Below are 16,296 nucleotides of genomic sequence, written 5' to 3' on the forward strand. Positions count from 1 at the left end.
ATCAACCTGACCACAAACAATCAGACAATCAACCTGACAACAAACAATCAGACAATCAACCTGACCACAAACATTCAAACAATCAACCTGACCACAAACAATCAGACAATCAAGCTGACCACAAACATTCAAACAATCAACCTGACCACAAACATTCAAACAATCAACTTGACCACAAACAATCAGACAATCAACCTGACCACAAACAATCAGACAATCAACCTGACCACAAACAATCAGACAATCAACCTGACAACAAACATTCAAACAATCAACCTGACCACAAACATTCAAACAATCAACTTGACCACAAACAATCAGACAATCAACCTGACCACAAACAATCAGACAATCAACCTGACCACAAACAATCAGACAATCAACCTGACCACAAACAATCAGACAATCAACCTGACCACAAACAATCAGACAATCAAGCTGACCACAAACAATCAGACAATCAACCTGACCACAACCCCTAGACTACAGTGCGGAACTGTATGGTGGTGTTCTTCATCTTCTTCATGTAGTCTTCATCAAACTGTTCACTCTGGGCCACAGTGAAATGGTTCTTCCAGTCACCAACCTTTCCTGGACACAGACGGACGGACGGACGGACGGACGGACGGGCGGACGGACGGACGGACAGACACAGACAGACAAACAGGTATATTGATAGTTTGATCATTCAGTAGATCCAGTATAAAGTATTCCAATGTCTCCACACCAGGTACAGGCACATATGTGTTGGTGTCTGTGACGACGTTGTGTCTCTCAGTGTGTTTATGTGTGTCTGTTGTGATAGCTGGAAGAGCTGAGCGCCAGCAGTTTAATGTTTATTTCTCTCTCTCATTCTCTCTCTCACACACAAACACACCTTTGCGCATAAAGGGAGATATCTTAAAGTCCATGACTGGGTCGGTAGAACAGTTGGCCATGCTGTTCTTTTTCATGTTGTCAAACTTCACTCCTCCTCTCACCCTCTCCTTCTCCTCTGCTGAAGGAGACAGACCCAGGAAGGAGCACAGCCTGTCCAGCTCTCTCCCCGTATCCTGTAGGATCACATACACACTGGATGTAGAAACAGCTAACCTCCTAGAGCAGCAGTTAGAATGGCTCTTGAGCATATGTGTGCACTGAGCTCATTTGATGCATCTTAATAATACTGTAACACATATCTAGCATCAGCATTCTACTCACCTCAACCATGTCCTCATAGAAGAGGTAGAGGATTTTGGAGTGAGTCTGTTTCTTCTCCCACCAACCAGTCACATGGTCGTACCACGAACCAAACACCACTGAGGAAGTGCAGAGTAGACAAACTCATAGTGTGAATGGGGACTATTATCACTTGCTCATTCATTCACTCCTTTATTCTCTCCTTCACTCACTCTTTCCATCCATGAATCTCTGTAAGAAGTTGTTCCAGTCTCCTGGCTCTGGCTGTGCCTGGTTCATACGGTCAAAGTGGAAATAAGACACTGCATTGTCCTTGGCATTACGGGCTACATACACTATCTGCAGAAAGAGAGAGAGAGAGAGATTGCATTTATAAATAGGGGTTATATAGTGGAGAAACATAGAGGACAAGTTACAAATACTGCACCCTGCAGTTCTGCTCCCAGAAGGACTTGGGCAGCAACTGGACTGGGAGGTGACTCTTGATGAGGCGAGGAGATGTGGTTAAGTTGTCCAGCACCTCCACCCCTAGGACAAACAATATAATAATGCTAAATAATGTTTGATGGATATTATCACTGTTCAGCAGTTTCTGTCATGATATTAAATACTTTATTTACTGCTTTGAAGACATCAGATACATTTTTTTACGAAGAAATGACTAAATAGGAGAGGTAAGTTTTCCAATGCTTTATTCTAACCTGGAGGGTAAAGAGGAATGAGCAACTCCAGAAAAGGAACTTTCTCAAAGATGGGTCTCTGACGCTCAGGGGCTGTCTGGACAAAATACAGCAGGTCTAGAATGTAGGAGACCCATGTGGTTCCTAAGAGAGGAATACAGATAGGAGAAACGTACAGTCATTCACAAACCCAAACACAATCTTTAATGAAACATCAACCTCAGTCTGAGAGAGACCTGCTTTGGGGTAGGTAGCGATGAGAATGTCATCTGGTCTGGCCTGGAAGTTCTGTACATTGTCCCAGTTGTCAGTGAAGTAGTTGGTCATGGAGACTCCATGGAAGTCAAAGAGTTTTGGTCGAGGTGGCAGCTCCATCTGTAAAAGTGGGACATGATTTCGATCAAGGATCACCACAGTATTGTTTATGCTTGGATATATTAAGTGATCTGGATGGTTGTATTATTCAAACATAGAGAGGAATATTGCTCCATTGATATGATCGCCTACAAATGTTAACAAAGCCTAAGTCTTAATATTTCTCAAATTATGACAGTTAAAACTACACGTACTACACGTGAAAGCAATTCCTACAAACCAAAATAATTGACTTACCCTGTTCTCTCTGAGTAAGTTACCTCAGGGTGAATGCACTGCTTACAAAATGACTCCTCTTTTATTCTCTGTGCTCCTCCTTTCCTGTCTCCTCCCCCATTCTCTCTTCATTCTTTTGCTCTTCAGGGTCAGGTTTGTTCTGGATCTACTCCAGAGTTGAGGGGCTTTTCTGCTCTCCCTCACAGTATTTCATGTCAATACTAAATCACCAGGGGGCACTGACACGACCAGAAATACACCACTGGGTGGCAGCTGACCATTGCAATGGCTGCTGGACACAGGATTGAGCAAACAAACTTTACCTAAAGTTTACCATATGCTTCCCAGTTGAAACAGTCCATGTATATATTATGACAACATTTTGTGACGTTTTTGTACGTTTTGGTGTTCAATACCGTATGGTGGGGGGTTTTCACGGCTATTCAAGCAAACATTTTTTCTTGAGGTTAGACGTTTTTCTGTGATTGGTCAACAGTTGGGATTTTTTTATTAAGTGCTTGTTGTCATTCAATGACAGAAGACTAGTTTTCATGCAAATTTTCACTTGAGAAATACTGCACCAAATCTCTTAGTTAGAGTTCTCAACTAAGACCTCCTCTGCAAAAACTTCCAAATTAATTACAGATTTCTTGAATGAGCTTAGATCAATTCTCACTATTTTGAGGAAATGCACTGGCTATGTTGTTGACAAGCCGCCTCAAGAGATACAAACGGTAAATATGCCACGTTTTTCTTGTTTTTCATGTGAATGGCGTTTGCTTCACCTTGCCAAGTTCTGCTTGGAACAAACCCAACCTAGGTATGCGGATGCCATTACACACCTGACCGGACCCCAAACATACTCAATCACCTACCTTCCATCAAAGCACACACACACACTTACTCACCTGATAGGCTACTGAGTGGGCAGTGTCCTGGGGTAGATAGTGTCTTTGTCTTTTCTTTGACCTCAAACTTCCTGCACAGTCTTTAACACACTGTCTAAATCACCTTTCAACAGTGTGGGTGTGTCTAACTCTTACCTGACCAAAGACTAGGCTGAAGAGTGTGTGCCCGTGCAATGTGTGAGGCATGTACACACATCTTTCACCTACTGCCCCAACCTTTGATCACCCAGTTGCTTGTTAGACGACCACAATCAATACAAAAATATACTCTGTAATGTTACTTGGTAAGGATGTTTGGTGAGGAGGTCAGATGTCACAGGTAAATGTTCATACAGTAGTTGAGGAGATCCAGAGTGTGTGTGTGTGTGTGTGTGTGTGTGTGTGTGTGGACACCATCATTCACAACGTTAATACGGCTACACGGACAAGTTATTGTCTGGTTTAGATCTTTTCTGTCTAAAAGAGAGAGATATTATATTCTATACATTCTACATATTCCACCCCTTGGTGAAGTCATTCGGGAACACAATGTCAACTTTCACTGCTAAGTGGACGACACACATCTGTACATTTAGATGAAATACTGTGAAACCACAAAGTTGTCTACCCTGGAATCCTGTGTTTCAGACAAAAGGAAGTGGATGGCAGCAAATGTTTTACTTTTACACTCAGACAAAACAGAGATGCTATTTCTAGATCCCAAGAAACAAATGGATCTGCTGTTGGATCTGACAATCTTGATGGTTGTACAGTCGTCTCAAATAAAACTGTGAAGGATCTCAGCGTTAATCTGAACCCTGATCGCTCTTTTGATGAACCTATCAAGGGCAGATTTTTTCAGTCTTTGTAACATTGCAAAAATCTATAACTTTTTGCCCCAAAAGGATGCAGAAAAGCTCATCCATGCTTTTGTCACTTCTAGATTAGACTACTGCAACGCTATACTCTCCGGCTACCCGGAGAAAAGCACTATATAAACTTCAGTTATTGCTAAATACTGTATGTCTGCTAGAATCTTGACTAGACCCCCAAAATGTTATCATATTACTTCAGTGCTAGACTCTCTATGCTGGCTTCCAGTTTAAGCTAGGGCTGATTAAGGTTTCACTGCTAACCTACAAAACATTTCATGGACTTGCTACCTATCTCCGATTTGGTTCTGCCATACAGTGCATTTGGAAAGTATTCAGACTCCTTAACTTTTCTCCTTAACTTTTAACGTTACAGCCTTATTCTAAAATTGATTAAATCGTTCCACCCCCCCCCCCTCATCAATCCACACACAATACCCCATAATGACGAAGCAAAAACAGTGTGCTTAGGTTCGTTGTCCTATTGAAAGGTGAACCTTTGCCCCAGTGTCGTGGAAATTCTTACTGAGAGAGACTGTGTCATTTCTTCAAACAATTATCTTTATTTAAATGCCAGAGATGTTATGATCAAATGCCCAGACTGAGTTTGATATAAATTGTCTTACGCTGGCTCATAGCACTTCATCACCACATTCAGTCTGTCTACAAATCAAATCAAATCAAATGTATTTATATAGCCCTTCGTACATCAGCTGATATCTCAAAGTGCTGTACAGAAACCCAGCCTAAAACCCCAAACAGCAAGCAATGCAGGTGTAGAAGCACGGTGGCTTGGAAAAACTCCCTAGAAAGGCCAAAACCTAGGAAGAAACCTAGAGAGGAACCAGGCTATGTGGGGTGGCCAGTCCTCTTCTGGCTGTTCCGGGTGGAGATTATAACAGAACATGGCCAAGATGTTCAAATGTTCATAAATGACCAGCATGGTCGAATAATTATAAGGCAGAACAGTTGAAACTGGAGCAGCAGCACGGTCAGGTGGACTGGGGACAGCAAGGAGTCATCATGTCAGGTATTGATTACCCTATATTCATAACCCTGACGATCCATTTAAAGCTAAATATGGGCATATACAAAAAGATACTCTGTAATGTTACTTGGTAAGGAGGTCTGGTGAGGAGGTCAAATGTCACAGGTGAATGCTCATACAGTAGTTGAGAAGATAATAACCAAGCATTGGCTACCTCAACATAAAGCCTCATCAGGAACTTTAGTACCACGTGCATTTATTTAAGTATCATTACAGATGCTGGCAGTGTAGAAGTTTAACATTTAATATCAAATACAATAGACCACATTTACTGGAATGACATTGACTCTCACGTGTGGAAAAAATGTCCCCATTAGCCACACCTCCAACTCTTCTGAGTTGTCACCACTACATTGCCCCTGCTGCTATTCAATGTGCATGCGAATGAGTTGTTGAAAGCAACATAGAAGCTTTCATTAAATTAAGTTTGAAAAAATCACACTGATCTAAAAAATACATTATTTGATTTCAGGCTAATTTAATAAAGTAGGTTGGAAGAACCAAAGGGTAATTTTCTATCATTCCAAACAGTAGAAGCACTTCAGATAAACAACAGCGCCATCCCACTTTTTACAGTGCAAGTGTCATGCTTTTCACAGGCATAGTGAACATACAGCTGAGACAGCTGTGCAAATTGGAGGGTGTGTGTATGTGCAAATTGTTGGCTCTTTAACCGCTTTGGGTCATATAGACATTTCATATTAATTTAAATACAAGTACATGAAATACAAGTACACACTACAACAAATGGTTTCCTGAAGAAAATCAAATCCAACCCTGACCAAAAGAGCACTCTTCCTTGGCTAAATGGAGATATCTGGAAACTGATGAAAGAATGAAATCATGCTTTAAAAACAGCTAAAAAGTCCAAATTAGAGCATGACAGACGTAGGTTTACCATGTTGAGAAATAAGGTGATGAAAGAAATCAGACAGGCCAAGGCAAACTTTTTTATTAACATAATTGGTGAAGCAAAGGGAAATTCTAAATTAATCTGGGAGACTCTAAAACAGTTAACTGGGAAAGACTATAGTAACATTGCAAAAAGACTAGAAATCATGGTGAATAACAGTCTAACACAGGATGCAGTCGAAATAGCAATAGCCTTCAATTTCTACTTTATTGACTCAGTCAGGGTACTGACACAGAACCCCTCCACTTGTTTCTTGGGCTCACTGCTAATAAATGACGCTCAACCTGTCTTCATCATAAGGGAGGATTTTGAGTCAAAGGTGAACAAGGTGATGAGCTCACGAAAGAACTCTAAAGCCAAAGATGTGTTTGGACTCAATTTTCTTAAAAACTACAAATAGTCACTCTTTGGCGCCATTACTATGGTCACCAACACATCTATTGGTCTGGGGGTGTTTCCAAGGGTATGGAAGTCGGCCAGATAACGCCCATCTTTAAATTGGGTGACCCTGCTGACGTGAGTAACTCCAGGCCCATTAGTATACTACCTGTGGTGTCGAAGGTTGTTGAAAAGTGTGTAGCAGAACAACTGATTGCCCACCTCAACAACAGCCCCTTCACATTACACTCCATGCAGTTTGGCTTCAGAGCGAAACACTCAACGGAAACGGCCAAAAGGGGCGTTGTTGGGTCTGTGTTTTTGGACCTAAGGAAGGCCTAACCATGACTCATCACAAAATTGTCCAAGTTCAACTTTGCCCCCGATGCCTTAAGATTGATGAAGTCATACATTGAAGGCAGAACTCAGTGTGTCAGAGTGAGCAATGAGCTGTCGCCCACTCTTAGCTCTGATGTGGGTGTGCCCCAAGGGTCAATACTGGGGCCCCTCCTGTTCAGCCTGTACATTAACCAGAAGGGGACTAGGGTTCCAATTTGGGAACCCCCCCCCCCACGTTCAGCTGGAAGGTGGCGCATGGAACGCAAAAATATTCCTAAAAATATTTAACCTCCACACATTAACAAGTCCAATGGCTCAAATGAAAGATAAACACCTTGTTTATCTACCCAGCAAATCAGATTTCTAAAATGTTTTACGGCGAAAACATAGCACATATTTATGTCAAACCACCACCGAAGACACAGCTAATTTGCATAGCCAAGTTGAAAAAAATATGCAATCAACAAACGCAGGATTAAAAGAAAAATAATGCACTAACCTTTTGAAATCTTCATCAGATGACAGTAATATAACATGTTACACAGTACATTTATGTTTTTTTCAATAATATGCTATATATATCCATAAATCTCTGTTTACAATGATGCATCGTTCAAAAAATGCTACTCAAATGTCCTGAGAAATGACGATAGCTCCGGTGGATAACGTCAGCTAACAAGGAAGACACATCATAAACTTTGACTAAATATGCATGTTCTACATATATACAGTTAGATACACTTCTTCTGATTGCAATCGCTGTGTTACATTTATTTTTAACGTTACAGGTTTCGTTCACTAGGCTATACTATGAGTCGGCGCTCAAAAAGTAGCATTATGGCTCCTCTATCTTGGAGTCCACAAAACCCAAATTTACCACATAAATATTCCCTTACCTTTGCTGTTCTTCCATCAGAAGACCTGGAAGGAATTATACTTACCAAAAACAGCGATTAGTTTTGCAGTCTGTGTCTTTCGGTTCTCAAACACGACACATTTCGGTTGAAATGTAGCCAAAAGTCAAGTGGATGCGCACCAAAACGTCAAACTTACATATTATATGTCGACTAAACTTATCAAACTAAGTTCATAATCAAGCTTTAACATGTTATTAAGGTGTACAGCAATCGTGAGGACGAACAGAAACGCATACATTGTATAATCGATCTTGGAAAAAAGACAGGACCGGAGCAGAGCGCGCATAAAAGTGACCTGTTTTTTCGCGTGACCGAAAGGTTTCGGCCCGCCAAAACTCTCGTGAGCGTGCGATTCTCACAATGAGAAGCCCCATTGAAAGCTGAGATCGCACTGAAGACAGAGAGACTGTTCCCAGACCTGTAAGTGCTTGGGAAGGGTGGGGCGATGACGTCAAAGTTGGGCCAACTTTTCTGATGACAAGAGAGAGTTTGGGAGAATGACTGCCCTGAGAGTTCTGCTTTACATACAGACATAATTTAAACGGTTTTAGAAGCTTTAGAGTGTTTTCTATTCAATAATATTTTTTATTTGCATATATTAGCAACTTTTGACCAAAAAAAATTATGTTTACTATGGGCACGCAATTACTCCAGCGGGGGCAGTAGACAGCCCTATCCCCATAATGATCTGCCTTCTGTCACTACTGGGTCTGAAGTTCAAATATATGCAGATGATACAGTGATATATGTGCATGGAAAGAGCAAACAACAAGCTGCACAAGAACTCAGTACTGTAATGGTCCAGGTTACAAATTGGCTCAGTGACTCGTGTTTGCAAATCAATGTGAAAAAAACTGTCTGCATGTTCTTCACAAAGAGGGCAACAGATGCTACTGAGCCAGAACGTCTAAGTGTCAGGGGAGAAGCTCCAGGTGGTATCTGGTTTTAGGTAGCTTGGCATCATACTTTATTCCAACCTCTCTTTTAAAAAGCAGATGAAAAAGGCAATTCAAATAACCAAATTCAACCTAGCTAATTTCCGATTTATACAAAATTGTTTGACTACAGAGGTAGCAAAACTGTACTTCAAATCTATAATACTCCCTCACTTAACATACTGCTTGTCTAGTTGGGCCCAAGCTTGCTGTACAACATTAAACCCCATTCAGTCTGTCTACAAATGAAATCAAATCAAATGTATTTATATAGCCCTTCGTACATCAGCTGATATCTCAAAGTGCTGTACAGAAACCCAGCCTAAAATCACAAACAGCAAGAAATGCAGGTGTAGAAGCACGGTGGTTAGGGAAAACTCCCTAGAAAGGCCATAACCAAGGAAGAAACCTAGAGAGGAACCAGGCTATGACGGGTAGCCAGTCCTCTTCTGGCTGTGCCGGGTGGAGATTATAACCGAACATGGCCAAGATGTTCAAATGTTCATACATGACCAGCATGGTCAAATAATAATAATCACAGTAGTTGTCGAGGGTGCAGCAAGTCATCACCTCAAGAGTATATGTCAATTGGCTCTTCATAGCCGATCATTAAGAGTATCTCTACCACTCCTGCGGTCTCTAGAGAGTTGAAAACAGCATGTCTGGGACAGGTAGCACGTCCGGTGAATAGATCAGGATTCCATAGCTGCAGGCAGAACAGTTTAAACTGGAGCAGCACCTGTGGTGGAAAATCGGATCAAATACAACGCATACCAGAACTTTGTGAAATCAATCAGGCTTTAATACAACAGTATAGTAAGCCGGAGTGCCCCGCGGAACACACATCTTTTCCAGAGCCCTGGCTCCAGTATTTATCCACATATTGCATATGAGCCCATCCTACATGCAAATAAAGTTACATTCCAATCCGTGCATCCTGCTTGTTCAGCTCAATAACGCCCATACCTGCTTTCCGTCAGATTATAATGATGACAAGACCCTTGCTTTGTTCCTGCACTTAGCTAAATGCATTCTTTTGTTTGTGTATTATCTAGGATCAGCAGACTATGTGTCTCCTCAGTTTCTAGCGTGTCCAGCTATACTAAAAATACTATACATTCCTCTATTTTACAGCCCTATGCTTTGGCTCTGCACTTAGCTCAATATGTTACTATGCATGTGTGTCTTTATCTCAGAGCAACAGACTATGTGTCTTCTCTGTCATTCCTTCTGCATCTCTACGTCCTAAAAGTATGCGAACTATGTCTATTGGTCATTTGACTGACCCCCTCCTTTGTATATCCCTCTGGCCTTGGTATGTCCTAGCACCTGTGTCACCTTCCCTTCATGTAGTCTGTTTTTAGTGTTCAGCTATTCTATACATCTTATGCATTTGTCTATGTGTTATATTTGCTCCCACACACCACGGCCATGGACTGGGGACAGCAAAGAGTCCTCATGCCAGGTAGTCCTGAGGCGTGGTCCTAGGGCTCAGTTCGTCCGAGAGAGAGAAAGAAAGAGAGAGAGAGAATTAGAGAGAGCATACTTAAATTCACACAGGATGCTGGATAAGACAGGAGAAGTACTCCAGATATAACAAACTGACCCTAGCCCCCCGACACATAAACTACTGCATCATAAATACTGGAGGCTGAGACAGGAGGGGTCAGGAGACACTTTGGCCCCTCCGATGATACCCCCGGACAAGGTCAAACAGGAAGGATATAACCACACCCACTTTGCCAAAGCACAGCCCCCACACCACTAGAGGGATATCTTCAACCACCAACTTACCATCCTGAGACAAGGCCGAGTATAGCCCACAAAGATCTCCGCCACGACGCAACCCAAGGGGGGGCGCCAACCCAGACAGGAAGATCACATCAGTGACTCAACCCACTCAAGTGACGCACCCCTTCTAGGGACGGCATGAAAGAGTACCAGTAAGCCAGTGACTCAGCCCCTGTAATAGAGTTAGAGGCAGAGAATCCCAGTGGAAAGAGGGGACCGGCCAGGCAGAGACAGCAAGGGCTGTTCGTTGCTCCAGAGCCTTTGCGTTCACCTTCACACACCTGGGCCAAACTACACTCAATCATATGACCCACTGAAGAGATGAGTCTTAAAGGTTGAGACCGACTCTGCGTATCTCACATGGATAGGCAGACCATTCTATAAAAATGGAGCTCTATAGGAGATAGCCCTGCCTCCAGCTGTTTGTTTAGAAATTCTAGGGACAATTAGGAGGCCTGCGTCTTGTGACCGTAACGTACGTATAGGTATGTACGGCAGGACCAAATCAGAGAGATAGGTAGGAGAAAGCCCATATAATGCTTTGTAGTTTAGCAGTAAAACCTTGAAATCAGCCCTTGCCTTAACAGGAAGCCAGTGTAGGGAGGCTAGCACTGGAGTAATATTATCATTTTTTTTTTGTTCTAGTCAGGATTCTGGCAGCCGTATTTAGCACTAACTGAAGTTTATTTAGTGCTTTATCTGGGTAGCCGGAAAGTAGAGCATTGCAGTAGTCTACCCTAGAAGTAACAAAATCATGGATTAATTTTTGGACAGAAAGTTTCTGATTTTTGCAATGTTACGTAGATGGAAAAAAGCTGTCTTTGAAACAGTCTTGATATGTTCGTCAAAAGAGAGATCAGGGTCCAGAGTAACGCCGAGGTCCTTCACAGTTTTATTTGAGACGACTGTACAATCATTAAGATGAATTGTCAGATTCAACAGAAGATCTCTTTCTTTCTTGGGACCTAGAACAATCATCTCTGTTTTGTCTGGGTTTAAAAGTAAAAAGTTTGCAGCCATCCACTTCCTTATGTCTGAAACAGAGACTTCTAGCGAGGGCAATTTTGGGGCTTCACCATGTTTCATTGAAATGTACAGCTGTGTGTCATCCGCATAGCAGTGAAAGTTAACATTATGTTTTCGAATGACATCCCCAAGAGGTAAAATATATAGTGAAAACAATAGTGGTCCTAAAACGGAACCTTGAGGAACACTGAAATTTTCAGTTGATTTGTCAGAGGACAAACCATTCACAGAGACAAACTGATATCTTTCCGACAGATAAGATCTAAACCAGGCCAGAACTTGTCCATGTAGACCAGTTTGGGTTTCCAATCTCTCCAAAATAATGTGGTGATTGATGGTATCAAAAGCAGCACTAAGGTCTAGGAGCATGAGGACAGATGCAGAGCCTCGGTCTGATGCTATTAAAAGGTAATATACCATCTTCACAAGTGCGGTCTCAGTGCTATGATGGGGTCTAAAACCAGACTGAAGCATTTCATATACATTGTCTTCAGGAAGGCAGTGAGTTGCTGTGCAACAGCCTTTTCTAAAAAATAATTAGAGGAATGGAAGATTCGATAAGGCTGATAGTTTTTTTATATTTTCTGGGTCAAGGTTTGGCTTTTTCAAGAGAGGCCACTTTTAGTGAGTTTGGTACACATCCAGTGGATAGAGAGCCATATATTATGTTCAACATAGGAGGGCCAGGCACAGGAAGCAGCTCTTTCAGTAGTTTAGTTGGAATAGGGTCCAGTATGCAGCTTGAAGGTTTAGAGGCCATGATTATTTATCATTGTGTCGAGATATCGTACTAAAACACTTGAGTGTCTCTCTTGATCCTAGATCCTGGCAGAGTTGTGCAGACTCAGGACAACTGAGCTTTGAAGGAATACGCAGATTTAAAGAGGAGTCTGTAATTTGCTTTCTAATTATCGTGATCTTTTCCTCAAAGAAGTTCATGAATTTATTACTGCTGAAGTGAAAGCCATCCTCACTTGGGGAATGATGTAACGGGATTCCTCCTGGGAAGGAGAGGCAGACCAAAATGCAGCGTGGTTATAATTCATGGTTCTTTAATAATAAAACTATACATGAATAAACTACAAAACAAGAACCGTGAAAACCCGAAATAGTCCCGTGTGGTACTGACACAGGAGACAACCCCCACAACACCCAACACAAAACAGTCTACCTAAATATGGCTCCCAATCAGAGACAATGACTAACATCTGCCTCTGATTGAGAACCATATCAGGCCCAAACACAGAAACAGACAAACAAGACATCCAACATAGAATGCCCACTCAGATCACACCCTGACCAAACAAAACATAGAACATACAAAGCAAACTATGGTCAGGGTGTGACAAATGCTGCTTTTTAGTTAGCTTAGCGACAGTATCAAAAATACATTTCGGATTGTTCTTTTTTTCCTCAATTAAGTTGGAAAAATAGGATGAATGAGCAGCATTGAGGGCTCTTCGATACTGCACTGTACTGTCTTTGCAAGCTAGTTGGAAGACTTCCAGTTTGGTGTGGCGACATTTCCGTTCCAATTTTCTGGAAGCTTGCTTCAGAGCTCGGGTATTTTCTGTATACCAGGGAGCTAGTTTATTATGAGAAATGTTTTGAGTTTTTAGGGGTGCAACTGCATCAAGGGTATTGCGCAAGGTTAAATTGTGTTCCTCAGTTAGGTGGTTAACTGATTTTTGTCCTCTGACCCCCTTGGGTAGGCAGAGGGAGTCTGGAAGGGCATTGTCACGCCCTGGTCATAGTATTTTGTGTTTTTCTTCATGTATTTGGTCAGGCCAGGGTGTGACATGGGTTTTTGTATGTGGTGTGTAGGTAGTGGGATTGTAGCTTAGTGGGGTGTTCTAGGTTAGTCTATGGCTGTCTGAAGTGGTTCTCAATCAGAGGCAGGTGTTTATCGTTGTCTCTGATTGGGAACCATATTTAGGCAGCCATATTCTTTGGTTGTATTGTGTGTGATTGTGAGTGTCTTGATGTCCTTAGTCTGTGTCAGTTTGCACCAGTTAAGGCTGTTTCGGTTTTCACTACGTTTTGTAGAGTTTGTGTTTTGGATTCGTGTTACGTTGTGTGATTAAACATGGATCGCAATATACACGCTGCAGTTTGGTCCGACTCTCCTTCACCACATGAAAACCGTGACAGGCATCAAGGAATCTTTGTGTTTTCTGTGAATTTATAGCACGACTTTTGATGCTCCTTGGTTGGGGTCTGAGCAGATTATTTGTTGCAATTGCAAACGTAATAAAATGGTGGTCCGATAGTCCAGGATTATGAGGAAAAACATTAAGATCCACAACATTTATTCCATGGGACAAAACTAGGTCCAGAGTATGACTGTGACAGTGAGTAGGTCCAGAGACATGTTGGACAAAACGCAGTCGATGATGGCTCCGAAAGCCTTTTGGAGTGGGTCTGTGGACTTTTCCATGTGAATATTAAAGTCACCAACAATTAGAATATTATCTGCTATGACTACAAGGTCCAATAGGAATTCAGGGAACTCAATGAGGAACGCTGTATATGGCCCAGGAGGCCTGTAAACAGTAGCTATAAAAAGTGATTGAGTAGGCTGCATAGATGTCATGACTAGAAGCTCAAAAGACGGAAAGTCTTTTTTTTTTTTTTTGTAAATTGAAATTTGCTATCGTAAATGTTAGCAACACCTCCGCCTTTGCGGGATGCACGGGGGATATGGTCACTAGTGTAACTAGGAGGCGAGATCTCATTTAACACAGTAAAATTCATCAAGCTTAAGCCATGTTTCAGTCAGGCCAATCACATCAAGATTATGATCAGTGATTAGTTCATTGACTATAACTGCCTATAACTGCCTATAACAAAGTCTCTCAAAGTGCTTGATAGGAAGCCCAATCACCATCATTACTGTTACATCCTCAGAAAGCATGAGCTCCTGAGTTGGGAAAATCGTGTGCAATACACAGAAGAATGTCTTGTATTCAAGATCCTTAATGGCCTGGCTCCCCCTCCACTCAGTATTTTTGTTAAACAGAATTGTTACAGTTTCAAAGTATGTATATTTTTGAAACAGCATAAAACAATGCTTGATGCTTAACTATGCTCTTCTCCATTTACATATTTATTACTGTATTGACTCTCACTGTTTTTTTCTCAGACACTGAAAAACAGACCAGGCAAGAGGATTTACAAATAGCTCACATTGCTAAGAATGTTCTGTGCAGCATGTCCTCATTTTACTTTTGTTTTTAGTTCTCAACCTATAGCTCATATCTCAAAGTAGCATCAATCATTCTCAAAAAATGATATAAGACACTTCATGATCTTTCTCATTCACACTCCAGGATATGATACGATATGATCTTCACCCTGTATATTCAACACTATAACCCAGTTAACTGTGGACCAATGGAAGACGTACGATAGGCTTGGCTGGGGTGTCAGTCTATGTGCGCCAAATACACAATCAATCAACCTGACCACAAACAATCAGACAATCAACTTGACCACAACTCCTAGACTACAGTGCGGAACTGTATGGTGGTGTTCATCATCTTCTTCTTATAGTCTTCATCAAACTGTTCACTCTGGGCCACCGTGAAATTGTTCTTCCAGTCACTAACCTTTCCTGAGGAGTGGGAGAGTGGGAGAAAGAGAGAGAGTCATGAGCAAAGAAAAGGTGGTGGACATAGAGAGGGGAGGAGGGAAAGACTGACAGAGAGAGGTATAGGGGAGAAATGGAAAATTCTACCTTTTCGTATGAATGGAGAGATCTTGAAACGCAAGCAGAATCTGTGTGGATGAGGCAAGGTAGACTAACAAGACGTGACTGGGCTATGTCTGATCTTATGAAGGCTACTGGACATGCACATGGGTTAATCATACATAGACAACATCGGCCTGAACATGTGAAGACCTTTGACAGGAACATTAGCTAATCAATGATAGGCACCAGTAGGAGTATGCATGTCACTCCACCAATAGAATCTATGCCTCAATGTCTGAGCCAATAAGAGAATGGAAACTAAGTAAGACAACAAGATTCACAAAGTGGAGTGATGATGTTATGTAAGGGTAAAACTGTATAAAACCAATCACTAAGAATGAAGAGTCAGTTCTTTCATGGAATTGCTTGATTTTGTTACTCTCTGTAATAAAGTCTATTTGAATTCACAAGCTCCGGTATCTGAAAAGTATTTGATTCAATATTTTCTAAAACACTGTCTCAAGAGGACAAACGGTAGAATTGCTGCTTGTTTCTTGTTTTCAAGCGAATGGCTTTTTAAGGGAGAATGCAAGGCTTGCCTCACCTTGCCGAGTACAAACCAAACCTGTTTATGGATGCCTTTACAAACCTGACCCGACCCCAAACATATTCAATCCCCCACCTTCCATCAAAACACACACACACACACACACCTGATAGGCTACTGAATGGGCAGTGTCCTTGGGTAGATAGTGTATTTGTCTTTTCTGTGTCCTTAAACCTCTTGCATTGTCTTCAACAAACTGTCTAAATCACTTTTCAACAGTGTATGTGTGTCTAACTCTAACCTGACCAGAGACTAGGCTGCAGAGTGTGTGCCTGGGCACTGTGTGAAGCGGGTACACATCTTTCACCTACTGCATAAACCTTTTTTAGCGCCAGGTTGCTTGTTAGACGCCCACAATCAATACAAAAAGATACTCTGTAATGTTACTTGGTAAGGAGGTCTGGTGAGGAGGTCAAATGTCACAGGTGAATGCTCATACAGT

The 16,296-nt window shown here is 41.7% G+C and overlaps 1 protein-coding gene and 1 long non-coding RNA gene across 4 annotated transcripts in view; both read right to left on the minus strand.

Moving 5' to 3' along the window:
• Positions 1–357: 357 nt before the first annotated feature.
• The window catches only part of LOC118381234 (cytosolic sulfotransferase 2-like), a 43,778-nt gene continuing 27,839 nt past the window's right edge, over positions 358–16,296 (minus strand). Inside the window, exons 1-8 of one of the 3 annotated variants that reach the window (XM_035768191.2) lie at positions 3,359–3,456; positions 2,096–2,234; positions 1,881–2,003; positions 1,607–1,707; positions 1,392–1,518; positions 1,201–1,298; positions 878–1,052; positions 386–591 (exon numbers count right to left, since the gene is read on the minus strand). In XM_035768191.2, coding sequence (XP_035624084.2) covers positions 479–591; positions 878–1,052; positions 1,201–1,298; positions 1,392–1,518; positions 1,607–1,707; positions 1,881–2,003; positions 2,096–2,234 — 876 coding nt within the window. In that variant the 5' untranslated portion in view covers positions 3,359–3,456 and the 3' untranslated portion in view covers positions 386–478. The other 2 variants (XM_035768192.2, XM_052481954.1) reach the window with 2 other exon arrangements.
• LOC118370702 (uncharacterized) lies at positions 14,640–15,426 on the minus strand. The gene is made up of 2 exons (XR_004822856.1): positions 15,293–15,426; positions 14,640–15,169 (listed from the first exon to the last, which is right to left on the minus strand). It is a non-coding gene; the product is annotated as an uncharacterized LOC118370702 (long non-coding RNA).

The sequence above is a fragment of the Oncorhynchus keta genome, chromosome 27 (assembly GCF_023373465.1).
Source record: "Oncorhynchus keta strain PuntledgeMale-10-30-2019 chromosome 27, Oket_V2, whole genome shotgun sequence".
NCBI classification, from domain to species: domain Eukaryota; kingdom Metazoa; phylum Chordata; class Actinopteri; order Salmoniformes; family Salmonidae; genus Oncorhynchus; species Oncorhynchus keta.